The sequence below is a fragment of the Salmo salar genome, chromosome 09, assembly GCF_965601325.2.
Source record: "Salmo salar chromosome 09, fSalSal1, whole genome shotgun sequence".
Classification (NCBI taxonomy): domain Eukaryota; kingdom Metazoa; phylum Chordata; class Actinopteri; order Salmoniformes; family Salmonidae; genus Salmo; species Salmo salar.
In genome coordinates, this window is record NC_138299.1 from 93,278,295 (window position 1) to 93,295,190 (window position 16,896).

At 46.4% G+C, this 16,896-nt stretch overlaps 2 protein-coding genes across 2 annotated transcripts; one reads left to right on the forward strand and one right to left on the reverse strand.

Annotated features, from left to right (window-relative positions):
* Nucleotides 1-383: 383 nt before the first annotated feature.
* On the reverse strand, nucleotides 384-6,945 carry LOC106612149 (U7 snRNA-associated Sm-like protein LSm11). Its single transcript, XM_082956072.1, is given in 6 exon segments — nucleotides 384-5,534; nucleotides 5,751-5,818; nucleotides 6,019-6,134; nucleotides 6,137-6,157; nucleotides 6,406-6,577; nucleotides 6,580-6,945. Coding segments are annotated over 6 exon segments (675 nt in total). The 5' UTR covers nucleotides 6,868-6,945; the 3' UTR covers nucleotides 384-5,524.
* A 333-nt stretch (nucleotides 6,946-7,278) lies between these two features.
* thg1l (tRNA-histidine guanylyltransferase 1-like) lies at nucleotides 7,279-16,503 on the forward strand. Its single transcript, NM_001140634.1, is given in 7 exon segments — nucleotides 7,279-7,405; nucleotides 8,264-8,464; nucleotides 13,641-13,817; nucleotides 14,774-14,943; nucleotides 15,074-15,162; nucleotides 15,425-15,532; nucleotides 16,009-16,503. Coding segments are annotated over 6 exon segments (900 nt in total). The 5' UTR covers nucleotides 7,279-7,405; nucleotides 8,264-8,270; the 3' UTR covers nucleotides 16,171-16,503.
* The last annotated feature ends 393 nt before the right edge of the window (nucleotides 16,504-16,896 follow it).

Sequence of the window (16,896 nt, forward strand, 5' to 3'; positions counted from 1 at the left end):
TACAATTTAGAATTAACACTGGAGTGATAGATGTGCAGAAGATGTGCAAGTAGAGACACTGGGATGCAAAGGAGTGTCGTGTCTTTGGGCACCATTAACTGAAGACATGTTTATCAAAATAACTCCCTGTTATTATTATTATGCGATTAAACGGATTAATCGTTTAACTGTAATTAACTAGGAGATCAGGGCACCAAGGAAAATATTCATAATACATAGTTATAATTTTCCTAATATAACTTTCCTATATTATATTATAGTATCTGACCGATTATCTTCTGGTTTAAATGGTGTATTTTACCTCGCGTCCAGTCTCATTCCAAACGTCGTAAATTGTTGTATCTGCACGAACCCAGTCTTTACTAAGTCATCCATACATCAACTGTCTTAAAATCATTTATTTACTAAACAATGTAATTCACAGAAGGCATACAAACAGTAATTATCGTCACAAATTGGTAGAGTAAAATGCCCTAGTGGGCTAAACAGGCATGGCGGCTTGTTAAACAAAGGGTCATAAAGGGCAGCTGAGGAGGCACACAGAGTTCATTAATATTAACAATTGATATGCTAATCCCTTGCACATGAACGCTCACTCATTCGGAAACAATTGCAATCAATATATATTTACGCTCAGTGTGTCGTCGTGATCCTTGTTGGAGAATTCCCTCTCTCTCTCTCGGTTAGAATGGATCTTTCAAAGCGACATGAATTAATGTCCTTATAGAATGGATGTTTCGTCGCTCTTCGCATTCAATGATACCGAATTCTAGCTGCAGACTAGTACTTAATATCAAAGATTGTTCTTATTCTGTATCGATAGTTTAGCCACGTGGAATGGTTAAAATTCAGTAGAGGAATGTATGGTCAAACCTATTGGCCAACTCGTAATGGAGTGGAGGCCTGGTCTCAAGAAAGTAACCCTGGGTGGGGGTTTTATTTGGAATGACAGAAAAAGGCTGTCTCATGACGCCAGGTCTTGTCTGTGTCCCTGGGGGCGTGCCGATGACTGAGTTAAGCTTTGAACAGAAATACAATTCTATCACATTAACATCAGTACATAGCCTCTCAACATATTCCAAATAGCTTTAATCTTATTAAATCATTGTATACGACCATTTAGATGCAAGTCCCATAGCTGAGGCTATTATATAAACCTTAGTATGGTAATATGGCACTATTGTCTCCAATGAGTATCACAAAATTGTACCAAGCGGACCAGTTCGTAGCTGGATTCTTCACCGATCTTTTATACCTTCTCCAGAACATAAATGTCGTTCGGTTCCCCAATTCTGTGAGTTGGAAGAATTTCCTTTGTCTCTCTATGAAACCCCTCTCTGTCTCAACTGGGCCATTCGGCAGGACATTCTCCTTTAGAATTTTACGACCCCTCTCACCACAGCTGTGTCAGAAGTATAGATGTCAGGGCAAGGTGCATAGAAAAGGCCTGGAGCAGAGGGAGGGGGTTCAACTGTGTTCTCTGTACCCAGAGAGAGGGCAACGTCATAACAGGAGCAACAACAACAACAAAAAACAATATGGGGATGAGGTAGTTGGGTGGGCTATTTAGAGATGGCTGTGTACAGGTGCAATGATTGGTAAGCTGCTCTGACAGCTGATGCTCAAAGTTAGTGAGGGAGATATAAGTCTCCAGCTTCAGTGATTTTTGCAATTCGTTCCAGTCATTCGCAGCAGAGAACTGGAAGGAAAGGCGGCCAAAGGAGGAGATGGCTTTGGGGACGACCAGTGAAATATACTTGCTGGAGCACGTGCTAAGGGTGGGTGTTGCTATGGTGACCAGTGAGCTGAGATAAGGCGGGGATTTACCTAGCAAAGACTTATAGATGACTTGGAGCCAGTGGGTTTGGCGACGAATATGAAGCGAGGGCCAGCCAACGAGAGCATACAGGTTGCAGTGGTGGGTAGTATATGGGGCTTTGGTGACAAAACGGATTGCACTGTGATAGACTGCATCCAATTTGCTGAGTAGAGTGTTGGAGGCTATTTTGTAAATGACATCGCCGAAGTCAAGGATCGGTAGGATAGTCAGTTTTACGAGTGTATGTTTAGCAGCATAAGTGAAGGAGGCTTTGTTGCGAAATAGGAAGCCGATTCTAGATTTAACATTGGATTGGAGATGCTTAATGTGAGTCTGGAAGGAGAGTTTACAGTATAACCAGCAACCTAGGTATTTATAGTTGTGCACATATTCTAAGTTAGAACCGGCCACAGTAGTGATGCTAGACGGGCGGGTGCGGGCAGCGATCGGTTGAAGAGCATGCATTTAGTTTTACTTGTATTTAAGAGCAGTTGGAGGCCACGGAAGGAGTGCAGTATGGCATTGAAGCTCGTCTGGAGGTTTGTTAACACAGTGTCCAAAGAAAGGCCAGAAGTATACAGAATAAGATGGATCAGAGAATCACCAGCAGCAAGAGTGACATCATTGATATATACAGAGAAAAGAGTCGGCCTAAGAATTGAACCCTGTGGCACCCCCATAGAAACTGCCAGAGGTCCGGACAACAGGCCCTCCGATTTGACACACTGAACTCTATCTGAGAAGTAGTTGGTGAGCCAGGCGAGGCAATCATTTGAAAAACCAAGGCTGTTGAGTCTGCCGATAAGAATGCGGTGATTGACAGAGTTGAAAGCCTTGGCCAGGTCGATGAAGACGGCTGCACAGTACTGTCTTTTATCGATGGCGGTTATGATATCGTTTAGGACCTTGAGCGTGGCTGAGGTGCACCCATGACCAGCTCGGAAACCAGATTGCATAGCGGAGAAGGTACGGTGGGATTCGAAATGGTCGGTGATCTGTTTGTTAACTTGGCTTTCGAAAGGCAGGGCAGGATGGATATAGGTCTGTAACAGTTTGGGTCTAGAGTGTCTCCCCCTTTGAAGAGGGGGATGATCGCGGCAGCTTTCCAATCTTTAGGGATCTCAGACGATACGAAAGAGAGGTTGAACAGGCTAATAATAGGGGTTGCAACGATTGCGGAGGATAATTTTAGAAAGAGAGGGTCCAGATTGTCTAGCCCAGCTGATTTGTAGGGGTCCAGATTTTGCAGCTCTTTCAGAACATCAGCTGTCTGGATTTGGGTGAAGGAGAAGCGTGGGGGGGGCTTGGGCAAGTTGCTGTGGGGTGCATAGCTGTTGGCCGGGGTAGGGGTAGCCAGGTGGAAAGCATGGCCAGCTGTAGAAAAATGCTTATTGAAATTCTCGATTATCATAGATTTATCGGTGGTGACAGTGTTTCCTAGCCTCAGTGCAGTGGACAGCTGGGAGGAGGTGTTCTTATTCTCCATGGACTATAGTGTCCCAAAATGTTTTGGAATTATTGCTACAGGATGTAAATGTCTGTTTGAAAAGGCTAGCCTTTACTTTCCTAACTGCCTGTGTATATTGGTTCCTAACTTCCCTGAAAAGTTGCATATCGCGGGGGCTATTTGATGCTAATGCAGTACGCCAAAGGATGTTTTTGTGCGGGTCAAGGGCAGTCAAGTCTGGAGTGAACCAAGGGCTATATCTGTTCTTAGTTGTACATGTTTGAATGGGGCATGCTTATTTAAGATGGTGAGGAAAGCACTTCTAAAGAATAACCAGGCATCCTCCACTGACGGAATGAAGTCAGTATCCTTCCAGGATACCCGGGCCAGGTTGATTAGAAAGGCCTGCTCGCTGAAGTGTTTTAGGGAGCGTTTGACAGTGATGAGGGGTAGTCGTTTGACCGCAGACCCATTACGGACGCAGGCAATGAGGCAGTGATTGCTGAGATCCTGGTTGAAGACAGCAGAGGTGTATTTGGAGGGCAGGTTGGTTAGGATGATATCTATGAGGGTGCCCGTGTTTATGGATTTAGGGTTGTACTTGGTAGGTTCCTTGATAATATGTGTGAGATTGAGGGCATCTAGCTTAGATTGTGGGACGGCCGAGGTGTTAAGCATATCCCAGTTTAGGTCACCTAACAGTACGAGCTCTGAAGATAAATGGGGGGCAATTAGTTCACATATGGTGTCCAGGGCACAGCTGGGGGCTGAGGGGGGGTCTATAACAAGCGGCAACAGTGAGAGTCTGTTTCTGGAAAGGTGGATTTTTAAAAGTACAAGTTTGAACTGTTTTGGCACAGACCTGAATAGCATGACAGAACTCCGTAGACTAACTCTACCCCCTTTGGCAGTTCTATCTCTACATCACGAGAGGAACAGAGAAGTAGGCTAAGGCTACAGCTAAAGGCTATAAGAACTGGTTGTCTAGTGCGTTGGGAACAGAATAAAAGGAGCAGATTTCTGGGCATAGAATAGATTCAGGGCATAATGTACAGACAAGGGTATGGTAGGATGTGAGTACAGTGGAGGTAAACCTAGGCGTTGAATGACAATGAGAGAGGTTGTGTCTCTGGAGGCACCAGTTAAGCCAGGTGAGGTCTCTGCATGTATGTGGGGTGGGACAAAAGAGCTATCTAAGGCATGTTGAGCCGGACTGACGGCTCTACAGTGAAATAAAACAATAAGAACTAGCCAAGACAGCAGTAGACAAGGCATATTGACATTAGAGAGAGGCATAAAGCAATCACAGGTGTTGATCAGGAGAGATAAGACAACAATGGGTAAATAGCGATGAATGGGCAGAGCGGGTCAGTTAGGTACATACAGGACCTGAATTCGAGGCTGGTGCCAACAGGTAAACAAAATGAGGTACCGTGTTATTGAAACAGTCCAGGGGGCATCAGCTGTGTAGCCGAGGGATCATAGGGTCAAAAGAGCAGCAATAGGTGAGTCAGGGTGCCGTTCGGTAGTCACTACTACGCTAGGCAAGAATTAGCTGGTATATGGGCCTGGCTCGAGGCTAGCTAAGGCTAACTGGTGCTTGCTTCGGGACAGAGGCGTTAGCTAACAGTAGCCACTCGCGATGATCCGGTGTAATGATCCAGAGAGGCAGGAATCCGGTGATGTGGTAGAGATAAGCAGTCCGATATGCTCTGGGTTGATATCGCGCTGTGCAGACTGGCAGGTATTGTCCAAGCTAAGGCTGGCTGGTGACCGAGCTAAAGGTGAAGACCACTAGCCATGGCTAACAAAGACTAGTAGCTAGTTAGCTGACCAGCTCCTAATGGAGGTTCCAGTTATAAGGAATAAAATAGCAGATCTGTACCACATTGGGTGAGGCAGGTTGCAGGAAAGTATATTTAGTTTGTAGATAGAAAGTGAGAATAAGATATATACGAGAAAAAAACTGCTATTTACACAGGATAAGACACGGGATAAGACAAAGACAAACGTCTGACTTCTACGCCATCTTGGGATGACCTGTGGCCCCTGGGTCATCACCCACTGGGGGCCCCACTGTGGTCCTCGCAAGTTGGGGATCCACTGCCCTAGGGTCCCCTCTATTGGGGTCCCCTCATCTGCTGTCTCTGATTTGAGTTTGGAGGGTATGGGTCCCTCCATACCCTGGGGAGGTTCAGCTTTTCTCTTGTCTATCTGCTTCTTCTCACATTCTCTCAGAGCCGCACTCTCCTGGAGTTTCAGCTTGAGCTACAGAAGGAGAGGGGGGACAAAGGGGTTAAAAGAGTCTTTGCGATAGCTAATGAGTTGGTTTTCTGATTGCAGAGAATGAAAATGGCTGTACCTTTTTTAGTGAGTGGCACATGATCTGGATATGTCTCAGCCTGCATCCAAAACAACACCCTACTCTCTAGAATGCACCACTAGACTAGAGGATCAGAGCCCTTAGTTGGCAGCCAGACCTACCCGTGTGACAGTGAGGGCCTTCTCGTGGTAGAGAGCTTCACCCAGCAGGGGTTCCCTGTAGGTCTCATCTACCATCGCCGGGCAGGGAGAGAGAGAGGAGAGGGGTGATAGTGAGGACAGTGATGTGCGCAACGTCTTACATCAGACTACAGTCTAGTCTGCAAGCCACCTGTCAAGAGGCTGTGGAGGGCATGGGTAAGGGTGAGGGAAGGAAGGGTAAGGGTAAGGGAAGGAAGGGTAAGGGCGAGGGAAGGGGGTGAGCTCTCACCAAGTTCCAGAACTTCTCGAAGGCCACTATGAAGCCAGAACACACACCACGGAGCCCCTTAAAGGTTCTGATGTGAACTTTCACCCGTATCCTCTCCTCCACGCAGCAGTACAGCTCCCCAGAGGGCTTCCTGTATGGACTGTATAAACAAGAAGTAGACATGAAATAGAATTCCCCTGGCTGTCAAGCACAAGTTTGACACATCAATAATGCCCCACATATCAATATAGAGTTTTAATTAGCTTTTATATATGTGGCAATATGAGACAACGATCATATAAGTAAAGTATGAATGAAAGAGGTAATGTTTTGATCTGACACCACCACCATCAAAAACGAAATGATTCAAAGCAGGCCTACAAAAGCTATAAATAATTCACGCCATACGTTGCATCCTTGTCAGGGCATTCTTGTGCATTCTACAACGCCGGGCAGTGCCGCTGGTACCCTCCTCTCCCTCTGCCGGGTTGTTCACCATCATCCTCTTCAGTTTCTCTATCCTCTCTGGATCCGCTACACCTTTCCTGGATTTCCTCAGTTTTCTCTCCACGTTTTTCTCCGCTTGGCACGGCCCCATCCCCCTTTCAGAAAGTTCTCATACTCGGCTATGTTGTTGAAGCACTTCACGTTGGTGTATGGGAGAGGAACTGTAGGGGAATGGAGCGCCAGGAGTGGATCACATTTATCGGAGGTGACGTCCAACTTTGCCACGATATCATCTTCTTCTTCTGCCGTATGTTCGGTTGCATCTGAAGCACATGCACTTGTTGATCCTCTCTCTTTCTTTCTTTCTTTCTTTTCTGATTCTTTACATTTTTGGCGTTTATCTCTTCTTTCCCTCTCCTCCATGTTTGAAACAACTGGAGACGTGCACGACGCTAAGAATCATGGGAAACTTAGTCTTCTTCCGCTGCATTTCTCAATTTTCACCGGGAGAGGGCGTTGTAGTACTATGAAGCAGATTTGCATATTAGTCGTCTGTAATCTTTATTATTATTATTATTTTTTTTTTTATGAAATTATGTCCAGGAACCCAGCTAAAAGACAATCAACAACTACAACAAAAACAATTTATGTTCGTTAGTTGTTGTTTTTTTTATTTATTTTTTATTTTTCTCATCGTAGATGAGATACTGTCCCGGAACTGAAATACGCAGTATCTGTTCTAGTAGGACTTATTTGGTGGACGGACTGGGTTGCACCCACTGGCGAAAACAACATGTGTTCTGTTCTTTTCCAGATACATTCTCACAGTAAAATTAAAATAAAAACGTAAAGCCTTGCCTCGACAATAGCGTCACTTACATAGTTTAAACTAAAGTAAACTAAGTTATAGCATTGTTTTAAGGAAGTATTCATCATGAACCGAAGATGATGCCAATAATTTGTAAGTAGCTAGCTAGCCTGTCAGCCTGGTTTTATAGACTAAACGTAACATCAGGGATGGTCAAATTAGTATGACAGGTTAAATAAAACAGAAGACTACTTAATGCAAAAACGGAATGAGGTTGGTTGGTCAGGGTGGATAGGTAGCAACCTAAAAAATGAATGTTCGAATCTCGAATGGATCATTTTAGCTAATTGTGGCGCAGCGATCAAAGGCACTGCGTCTCAGTGTTAGAGGCATCATTACAGACCCTGGTTCGATTCCAGGCTGTTTCAGAACCGGCCGTGATTGGCAGTCCCATGGGCGGCGCACAATTGGCGTTGCGTCGCCTAGTTTGGTGGGATAGGCCGTCATTGTAAATAAGAATTTGTTCTTAACTCACTTGCCTAGTTAAATAAAGGTGTTATATATTTACTTTGCAACTACTTACTAATTTTAACTACTTAGCATGTTCGCCCACCCTTCCCCTAACCTTAACCCTTTAACCTTAACCCCTAGCCTGGCTATAGTTAGCGTTAGCCTCCTAGCTAATGTTAGCCACAACAAATTGTAATTTCTAACATATTGTATATTTTACAAATTCGTAGCATATTGTATTAATTGCAATTTGTGAAATGTTATACAAATTGTAATTTGTAACATATGAAATGGATGATGGACAGATTAATACATACCAAACTAAATTTAACATCGTAGTAAATGGAGTGTCTTGAATTTTCGTACAGAATAATAAGAAATGCTCAGAGTCTAAAAGAGAGCAGAATTTCAGACATGAAGACCACAGCCAACCTTGTGCTGCTGCTTCTTCTTTTCCAACAGAACCTACTTTGATTTGATCTGGTCTGTCCTTTCTCACAGAACCCTCATGTTTGGTCCAGTGCCGTGTAGATTACCAGGAGGCATCAAGACGTGCATCCTCCGGCCTGTAGCCAGTGTTTTCACCAGCAGCTCCAGAATGGCCAAGAGCAAGTTTGAGTATGTCCGTAACTTCGAGACAGACGACACTTGTCTGAAAAACTGTTACATCGTGGTGCGGTTGGATGGAAGGAACTTCCACAAGTAAGTAGCTCCAGAGTAGAGGTCGACCGATTATGATTTTTCAACGCCGGTACCGATTGGAGGACCGCAAAAGCCGATACCGATTAATCGGCCGTTTTTTATTTTTTATTTATTTGTAATAATGACAATTACAACAATACTGAATGAACACTTATTTTAACTTAATGTAATACATCAATAAAATCAATTTAGCCTCAAATAAATAATGAAACATATTCAATTTGGTTTAAATAATGCAAAAACAAAGTGTTGGAGAAGAAAGTAAAAGTGCAATATGTGCCATGTAAAAAAGCTAACATTTAAGTTCCTTGCTCAGAACATGAGAACATATGAAAGCTGGTGGTTCCTTTTAACATGAGTCTTCAATATTCCCAGGTAAGAAGTTTTAGGTTGTAGTTATTATAGGAATTATAGGACTATTTTTCTCTATACGATTTGTATTTCATATACCTTTGACTATTGGATGTTCTTATAGGCACTTTAGTATTGCCAGTGTAACAGTATAGCTTCCGTTCCTCTCCTCGCTCCTACCTGGGCTCAAACCAGGAACACATCGGCAACAGCCACCCTCGAAGCAGCGTTGCCCATGCACAGCAAGGGGAACAACTACTCCAAGTCTCAGAGCGAGTGACGTTTGAAACGCTATTAGCGCGCACCCCGCTAACTAGCTAGCCTTTTTACATCGGTTACACCAGCCTAATCTCGGGAGTTGATAGGCTTGAAATCATAAACAGCACAATGCTTGAAGCATTGCGAAGAGCTGCTGGCAAACGCACGAAAGTGCTGTTTGAATGAATGCTTACGAGCCTGCTGGTGCCTACCATTGCTCAGTCAAGACTGCTCTATCAAATCATAGACTTGATTATCACATAATAACACACAGAAATACGAGCCTTTGGTCATTAAAATGGTTGAATCCGGAAACTATCATTTAGAAAACAAAACATTTATTCTTTCAGTGAAATATGGAACCGTTCCGTATTTTATCTAACGGATGGCATCCCTAAGTCTAAATATTGCTGTTACATTGTACAACCTTCAATGTTATGTCATAATTATGTACAATTCTGGCAAATTAATTACGGCCTTTGTTAGGAATAAATGGACTTCACACAGTTCGCAATGAGCCAGGCGGCCCAAACTGCTGCATATACCCTGACTGCTTGCACGGAACGCAAGAGAAGTGACACAATTTCCCAAGTTATAAGAAATTCATGTTAGCAGGTAATATTAACTAAATATGCAGGTTTAAAAATATATACTTGTGTATTGATTTTAAAGAAAGCCATTGATGTTTATGGTTAGGTACATTGGTGCAACGACAGTGCTTTTTTCGCAAATGCGCTTGTTAAATCATCACCTGTTTGTCGAAGTAGGCTGTGATTCAATGAGAAATGAACAGGCACCGCATCGATTATATGCAACGCAGGACACGCTAGATAAACTAGTAATATCATCAACCATGTGTAGTTAACTAGTGATTGTTAAGATTTATTGTTTTTTATAAGATAAGTTTAAGGCTAGCTAGCAACTTACCTTGGCTTCTTGCCGCCCTCGCGTAACAGGTAGTCAGCCTGCCACGCAGGCTCCTCGTGGAGTGCAATGTAAGGCAGGTGGTTAGAGCATTGGACTAGTAACCGGAAGGTTGCAAAAACAAATCCCCGAGCTGACAAGGTAAAAATCTGTCGTTCTGCCCCTGAACAAGGCAGTTAACCCACCGTTCCTAGGCCGTCATTGAAAATAAGAATGTGTTCTTAACTGACTTGCCTAGTTAAATAAGATTAAAATTAAAAAAAATCTGCAAATTAGTGTCCAAAAATACCGATTACCGATTGTTATGAAAACTTGAAATCGGCCCTAATTAATCGGCCATTCCGATTAATCGGTCGACCTCTACTCCAGAGAGTAGCTGGGGGTGTATCTGTAACTCCAGAGAGTAGCTGGGGGGGTGTATCTGTAACTCCACAGAGTAGCTGGGGGGGTGTATCTGTCACTCCAGAGAGTAGCTGGGGGGGTGTATCTGTAACTCCACAGAGTAGCTGGGGGGTGTATCTGTAACTCCAGAGAGTAGCTGGGGGGGTGTATCTGTAACTCCAGAGAGTAGCTGGGGGGGTGTATCTGTAACTCCAGAGAGTAGCTGGGGGGGTTGTATCTGTAACTCCAGAGAGTAGCTGGGGGGGTGTATCTGTAACTCCAGAGAGTAGCTGGGGGGGTGTATCTGTAACTCCACAGAGTAGCTGGGGGGGGGTGTATCTGTAACTCCAGAGAGTAGCTGGGGGGGTGTATCTGTAACTCCAGAGAGTAGCTGGGGGGGTGTATCTGTAACTCCACAGAGTAGCTGGGGGGGGGTGTATCTGTAACTCCAGAGAGTAGCTGGGGGGGTGTATCTGTAACTCCAGAGAGTAGCTGGGGGGGGTGTATCTGTAACTCCAGAGAGTAGCTGGGGGGGTGTATCTGTAACTCCAGAGAGTAGCTGGGGGGGTGTATCTGTAACTCCAGAGAGTAGCTGGGGGGGTGTATCTGTAACTCCACAGAGTAGCTGGGGGGGTGTATCTGTAACTCCAGAGAGTAGCTGGGGGGGTGTATCTGTAACTCCACAGAGTAGCTGGGGGGGTGTATCTGTAACTCCAGAGAGTAGCTGGGGGGGTTGTATCTGTAACTCCAGAGAGTAGCTGGGGGGTTGTATCTGTAACTCCAGAGAGTAGCTGGGGGGGTTGTATCTGTAACTCCAGAGAGTAGCTGGGGGGTTGTATCTGTCACTCCAGAGAGTAGCTGGGGGGGGTGTATCTGTAACTCCAGAGAGTAGCTGGGGGGGGGTGTATCTGTAACTCCAGAGAGTAGCTGGGGGGGGTGTATCTGTAACTCCAGAGAGTAGCTGGGGGGGTTGTATCTGTAACTCCACAGAGTAGCTGGGGGGTTGTATCTGTCACTCCAGAGAGTAGCTGGGGGGTTGTATCTGTAACTCCAGAGAGTAGCTGGGGGGGGGGTGTATCTGTAACTCCAGAGAGTAGCTGGGGGGGGGGGTGTATCTGTAACTCCAGAGAGTAGCTGGGGGGGGGGTGTATCTGTAACTCCAGAGAGTAGCTGGGGGGGTGTATCTGTAACTCCAGAGAGTAGCTGGGGGGGTGTATCTGTAACTCCAGAGAGTAGCTGGGGGGGGTGTATCTGTAACTCCAGAGAGTAGCTGGGGGGGGGGTGTATCTGTAACTCCAGAGAGTAGCTGGGGGGGGTGTATCTGTAACTCCAGAGAGTAGCTGGGGGGGTGTATCTGTAACTCCACAGAGTAGCTGGGGGGGTGTATCTGTAACTCCAGAGAGTAGCTGGGGGGGGGTGTATCTGTAACTCCAGAGAGTAGCTGGGGGGGTGTATCTGTAACTCCAGAGAGTAGCTGGGGGGGTGTATCTGTAACTCCAGAGAGTAGCTGGGGGGGTGTATCTGTAACTCCAGAGAGTAGCTGGGGGGGTGTATCTGTAACTCCAGAGAGTAGCTGGGGGGGTGTATCTGTAACTCCAGAGAGTAGCTGGGGGGGTGTATCTGTAACTCCAGAGAGTAGCTGGGGGTGTATCTGTAACTCCAGAGTGTAGCTGGGGGGTGTATCTGTAACTCCACAGAGTAGCTGGGGGGTGTATCTGTAACTCCAGAGAGTAGCTGGGGGGGTGTATCTGTAACTCCAGAGAGTAGCTGGGGGGGTGTATCTGTAACTCCAGAGAGTAGCTGGGGGGGTGTATCTGTAACTCCACAGAGTAGCTGGGGGGGTGTATCTGTAACTCCAGAGAGTAGCTGGGGGGTGTATCTGTAACTCCAGAGAGTAGCTGGCGGTGTATCTGCAGTGGCATCCTCTCCTCTCTTCTGCACTGAATGATCTGTGCAGATTAAATATGTGGAGAAAATCGTTACCATCCTGTCGCATTTCACAGTCAATTGCTTAGTGACCAAGCAGGACGGGAACAATGTATTTTATTATTGATACGCACCCTTGAAGTGGACTGGGGGAAGTATCTGTAGCTCGACCCACTGACTGACTGACCCACCCACACACTGACTGACTGACTGACTGACTGACCCACCCACACACTGACTGACTGACTGACTGACTGACCCACCCACTGACTGACTGACTGACTGACTGACCCACCCACCCACTGACTGACCCACCCACCCAATCACTGACCCACTGACTGACCCACCCACCCACTGACTGACCCACTGACTGACTGACCCACCCACCCACTGACTGACCCACTGACTGACTGACTGACCCACTGACTGACTGACCCACTGACTGACTGACCCACTGACTGACTCACTGACTGACTGACCCACTGACTGACTGACTCACTGACTGACTGACCCACTGACTGACTGACTGACCCACTGACTGACTGACCCACTGACTGACCCACTGACTGACTGACCCAAAATTAAATCAAATGTATTTATATAGCCCTTCTTACATCAGCTGATATCACAAAGTGCTGTACAGAAACCCAGCCTAAAACCCCAAACAGCAAGCAATGCAGGTGTAGAAGCACGGTGGCTAGGAAAAACTCCCTAGAAAGGCCAAAACCTAGGAAGAAACCTAGAGAGGAACCAGGCTATGAGGGGTGGCCAGTCCTCTTCTGGCTGTGCCGGGTGGAGATTATAACAGCACATCGCCTAGATGTTCAAATGTTCATAAATGACCAGCATGGTCAAATGATAATAATCATAGTAGTTGTCGAGGGTGCAACAAGTCAGTAACACAAGAGTAAGTGTCAGTTGGCTTTTTCATAGCCGATCTTTGAGACTATCTCTACCGCTCCTGCTGTCTCTAGAGAGTTGAAAACAGCAGGTCTGGGACAGGTAGCACGTCCGGTGAACAGGTCAGGGTTCCATAGCTGCAGGCAGAACAGTTGGAACTGGAGCAGCAGCACGGCCAGGTGAACTGGGGACAGCAAGGAGTCATCAAGCCAGGTAGTCCTGAGGCATGGTCCTAGGGCTCAGGTCCTCAGAGAGAAAGAAAGAGAGAATTAGAGAGAGCATATTTAAATTCACACAGGACACCGGAAAAGACGAGAAATACTCCAGATGTGACAGACTGACCCTAGCCCCCCGACACATAAACTACTGCAGCATAAATACTGGAGGCTGAGACAGGAGGGGTCAGGAGACACTGACTGACCCTGTGTTGCTGTAGGTTTGCAGAGCAGCACAACTTCATGAAGCCCAACGACGACAGAGCTCTGGGTCTGATGACGTGCAGCGCCAGGTCTGTCATGGAGGATCTGGATGACATCATCATCTCGTATGGACAGAGTGACGAGTTCAGCTTCGTCTTCAAGAGGACCTCCAACTGGTTCAAGAGGAGAGCCAGGTAATAACACACACGTACAGAGACACACGTACAGAGACACACGTACAGAGACACACACGTACAGAGACACACACGTACAGAGACACACACGTACAGAGACACACACGTACAGAGACACACACGTACAGAGACGCACACGTACAGAGAGACGCACACGTACAGAGAGACGCACACGTACAGAGAGACGCACACGTACAGAGAGACGCACACGTACAGAGACGCACACGTACAGAGACGCACACGTACAGACACGCACACGTACAGAGACGCACACGTACAGACACGCACACGTACAGACGCACGCGTACAGAGACACGCGTACAGAGACACGCGTACAGAGACACGCGTACAGAGAGACACGCGTACAGAGAGACACGCGTACAGAGAGACACGCGTACAGAGAGACACGCGTACAGAGAGACACGCGTACAGAGAGACACGCGTACAGAGAGACACACGTACAGAGAGACACACGTACAGAGAGGCACACGTACAGAGACACACACGTACAGAGACGCACACGTACAGAGACGCACACGTACAGAGACACACACGTACAGAGACACACGTACAGAGACACACGTACAGACACACGTACAGAGACGCACAGACACTCCCCAACCGCACAGACACTCCCCAACCGCACAGACACTCCCCAACCGCACAGACACTCCCCAACCGCACAGACACTCCCCAACCGCACAGACACTCCCCAACCGCACAGACACTCCCCAACCGCACAGACACTCCCCAACCGCACAGACACTCCCCAACCGCACAGACACTCCCCAACCGCACAGACACTCCCCAACCACAGACACTCACCAACCACACAGACACTCACCAACCACACAGCCACACACAAGAAATGTTTATTGCATTTGAGTGACCCCCTCACTTTTCTCCTCCCTCTCTCTTCCCTCTCCCCTTCCACCCCCCCTCCTCCCCCCCTCCAGTAAGCTGATGACCCATGTAGCGTCCCAGTTCTCCTCTTCCTACGTGTTCTACTGGAGGGACTACTTCGGAGACCAGCCCCTCCTTTACCCCCCGGGGTTTGACGGGCGGGTGGTTTTGTATCCTACCAACCGCAACCTCCGGGACTACCTCAGCTGGAGGCAGGCTGACTGTAAATATATATACACACACACACACTCCTATCCCCCAATACATTATCCTGTGTGTGTGTATGCTTTGAATACAGTAGATTTTCTTCCACATTTCTGGTTCTCTTTCGTAATGGTGTGTGTGTTCGCCAGGTCACGTCAACAACCTGTATAACACAGTGTTTTGGACGTTGGTGCAGAAAGGCGGACTCACCACTACACAGGCAGAGGACAGACTAAAGGTGGGAGTTACTCCAGTGAGATTAGCATAATTACAGGTGTGGAGGTGTCAGTCTTCAAATATCTGTTGTTTTTCAGGTGTGTCATTTGCTAAGGGGCATCTGCTTGTTAGTCATAACTATAATTATTATGATAATAGTTTTAGAATGGATGACTACTTCATGTTGTTTACTTTCACTGAAAACTACCTCACAGTTGACCATTCCATTTACAAAGATCTTTAGATACATAATGAAATCTCTGTGATGTCTCTCTCTCTCCCAGGGAACGTTGGCAGCGGATAAGAATGAGATCATGTTTTCTGAGTTTGATATCAATTACAACAAGGAGCCTCTGGTCCACAGGAAAGGAACCACCCTCATCTGGGAGAAGGTGAGAACTCAGGTTGTCCTTAATGCACCCTATTCCCTATATAGAGCCTCTTGTCTGAGGTAGTGCACTATATAGACAATTGGATGCCATTTCAGATACATTCATAAAAAATACAGGCTTGTGTGTGTGAGGGCATTAGGTAGCCTAGCGGTTAAGAGTGTTGGGCCAGTAACTGAAATGTTGCTGGTTCCAATCACCAAGATGACTAGGTGAAAATCTGTCGACGTGCCCTTGAGCGATGGCACTTAACCCTAATTGCTCCAGGGTCACCTTCAATAATGGCTCACTCCAAGGGTGTCTGTGGGAGTGGGATATGAAGGGTTAGGGTTATACAATTCACACCTGTATATTACGTGTGAAATAGGGTTAACCATCATAATACATAATAATAATTAGGTAGGTGCTTACATTTGTCCTATCCTTCGCTTCTCTCACTCTCAAATTCTTAACCCCCTTCCTTTATCCCTCTGTCCCAGCTGGAAGAAACCGTAACCAAGAGCGTGAAGCTCCCCAACGAGGCGGGGGAGGAGGTGCTAGTGACACGCACCAGGAGGCGTGTCGGTGCCCACCACTGTGACGTCATAGGTTCCCAGTTCTGGGAGGAACACCCCAACATTCTAGAAGACGACAACTGCTGAGCTGACGGGGAACAGAACTTTTCCTAGAGGAGTAGAAACCAGCAGACACCGGCCCTTCATGGATAACGTTGAACATGGACAGAGTCTATGGGGAGTTTGTCGTACTCCCAAATGCTCCTGCTGTGGGATGGAGAGGGTTGACAGCTCTGCATGGACAGATACTGCTAATCACAAACTCTCGATTGGAACAAACTCGACGGTGGCAGTAAAACAAGAGGTCTTTCATAACTCCATACCATCATTCTCTTTGCTCATGTACTGTATACAAATATTTTACTGTGATTAAATACAGCCGCTCATTTTATGTCTGGAACCATTAAACCAAGAGAATGTGTGCTGTTGATTGTTTTTCCTGAGAAGCATCTGTCTGCTTCTCTATCTATCTATCTATCTATCTATCTATCTATCTATCTATCTATCGATCGATCGATAGATAGATAGATAGATAGATATATATATACACACACCCTGGTTTACATTGGCTGATGAATGTATACTAGTTGGGCCAACCATGTTATTGCTTTTGGTGGGACAGAGCAAGAACGAGATGGAACCTACTTTCTCAGGTTTGGTATCATCATACACAACACTGGTACAGTAGGCCTACATAAACCAGATTGCCCTCCACTACAATCCCTGCCCAGAAATGGTGCCAACCCCAGCATGGTCATGGCATGCTGTACTGTACACTACCTGCCGCTCTGCCCAGAAACCACCTGCGCTGGC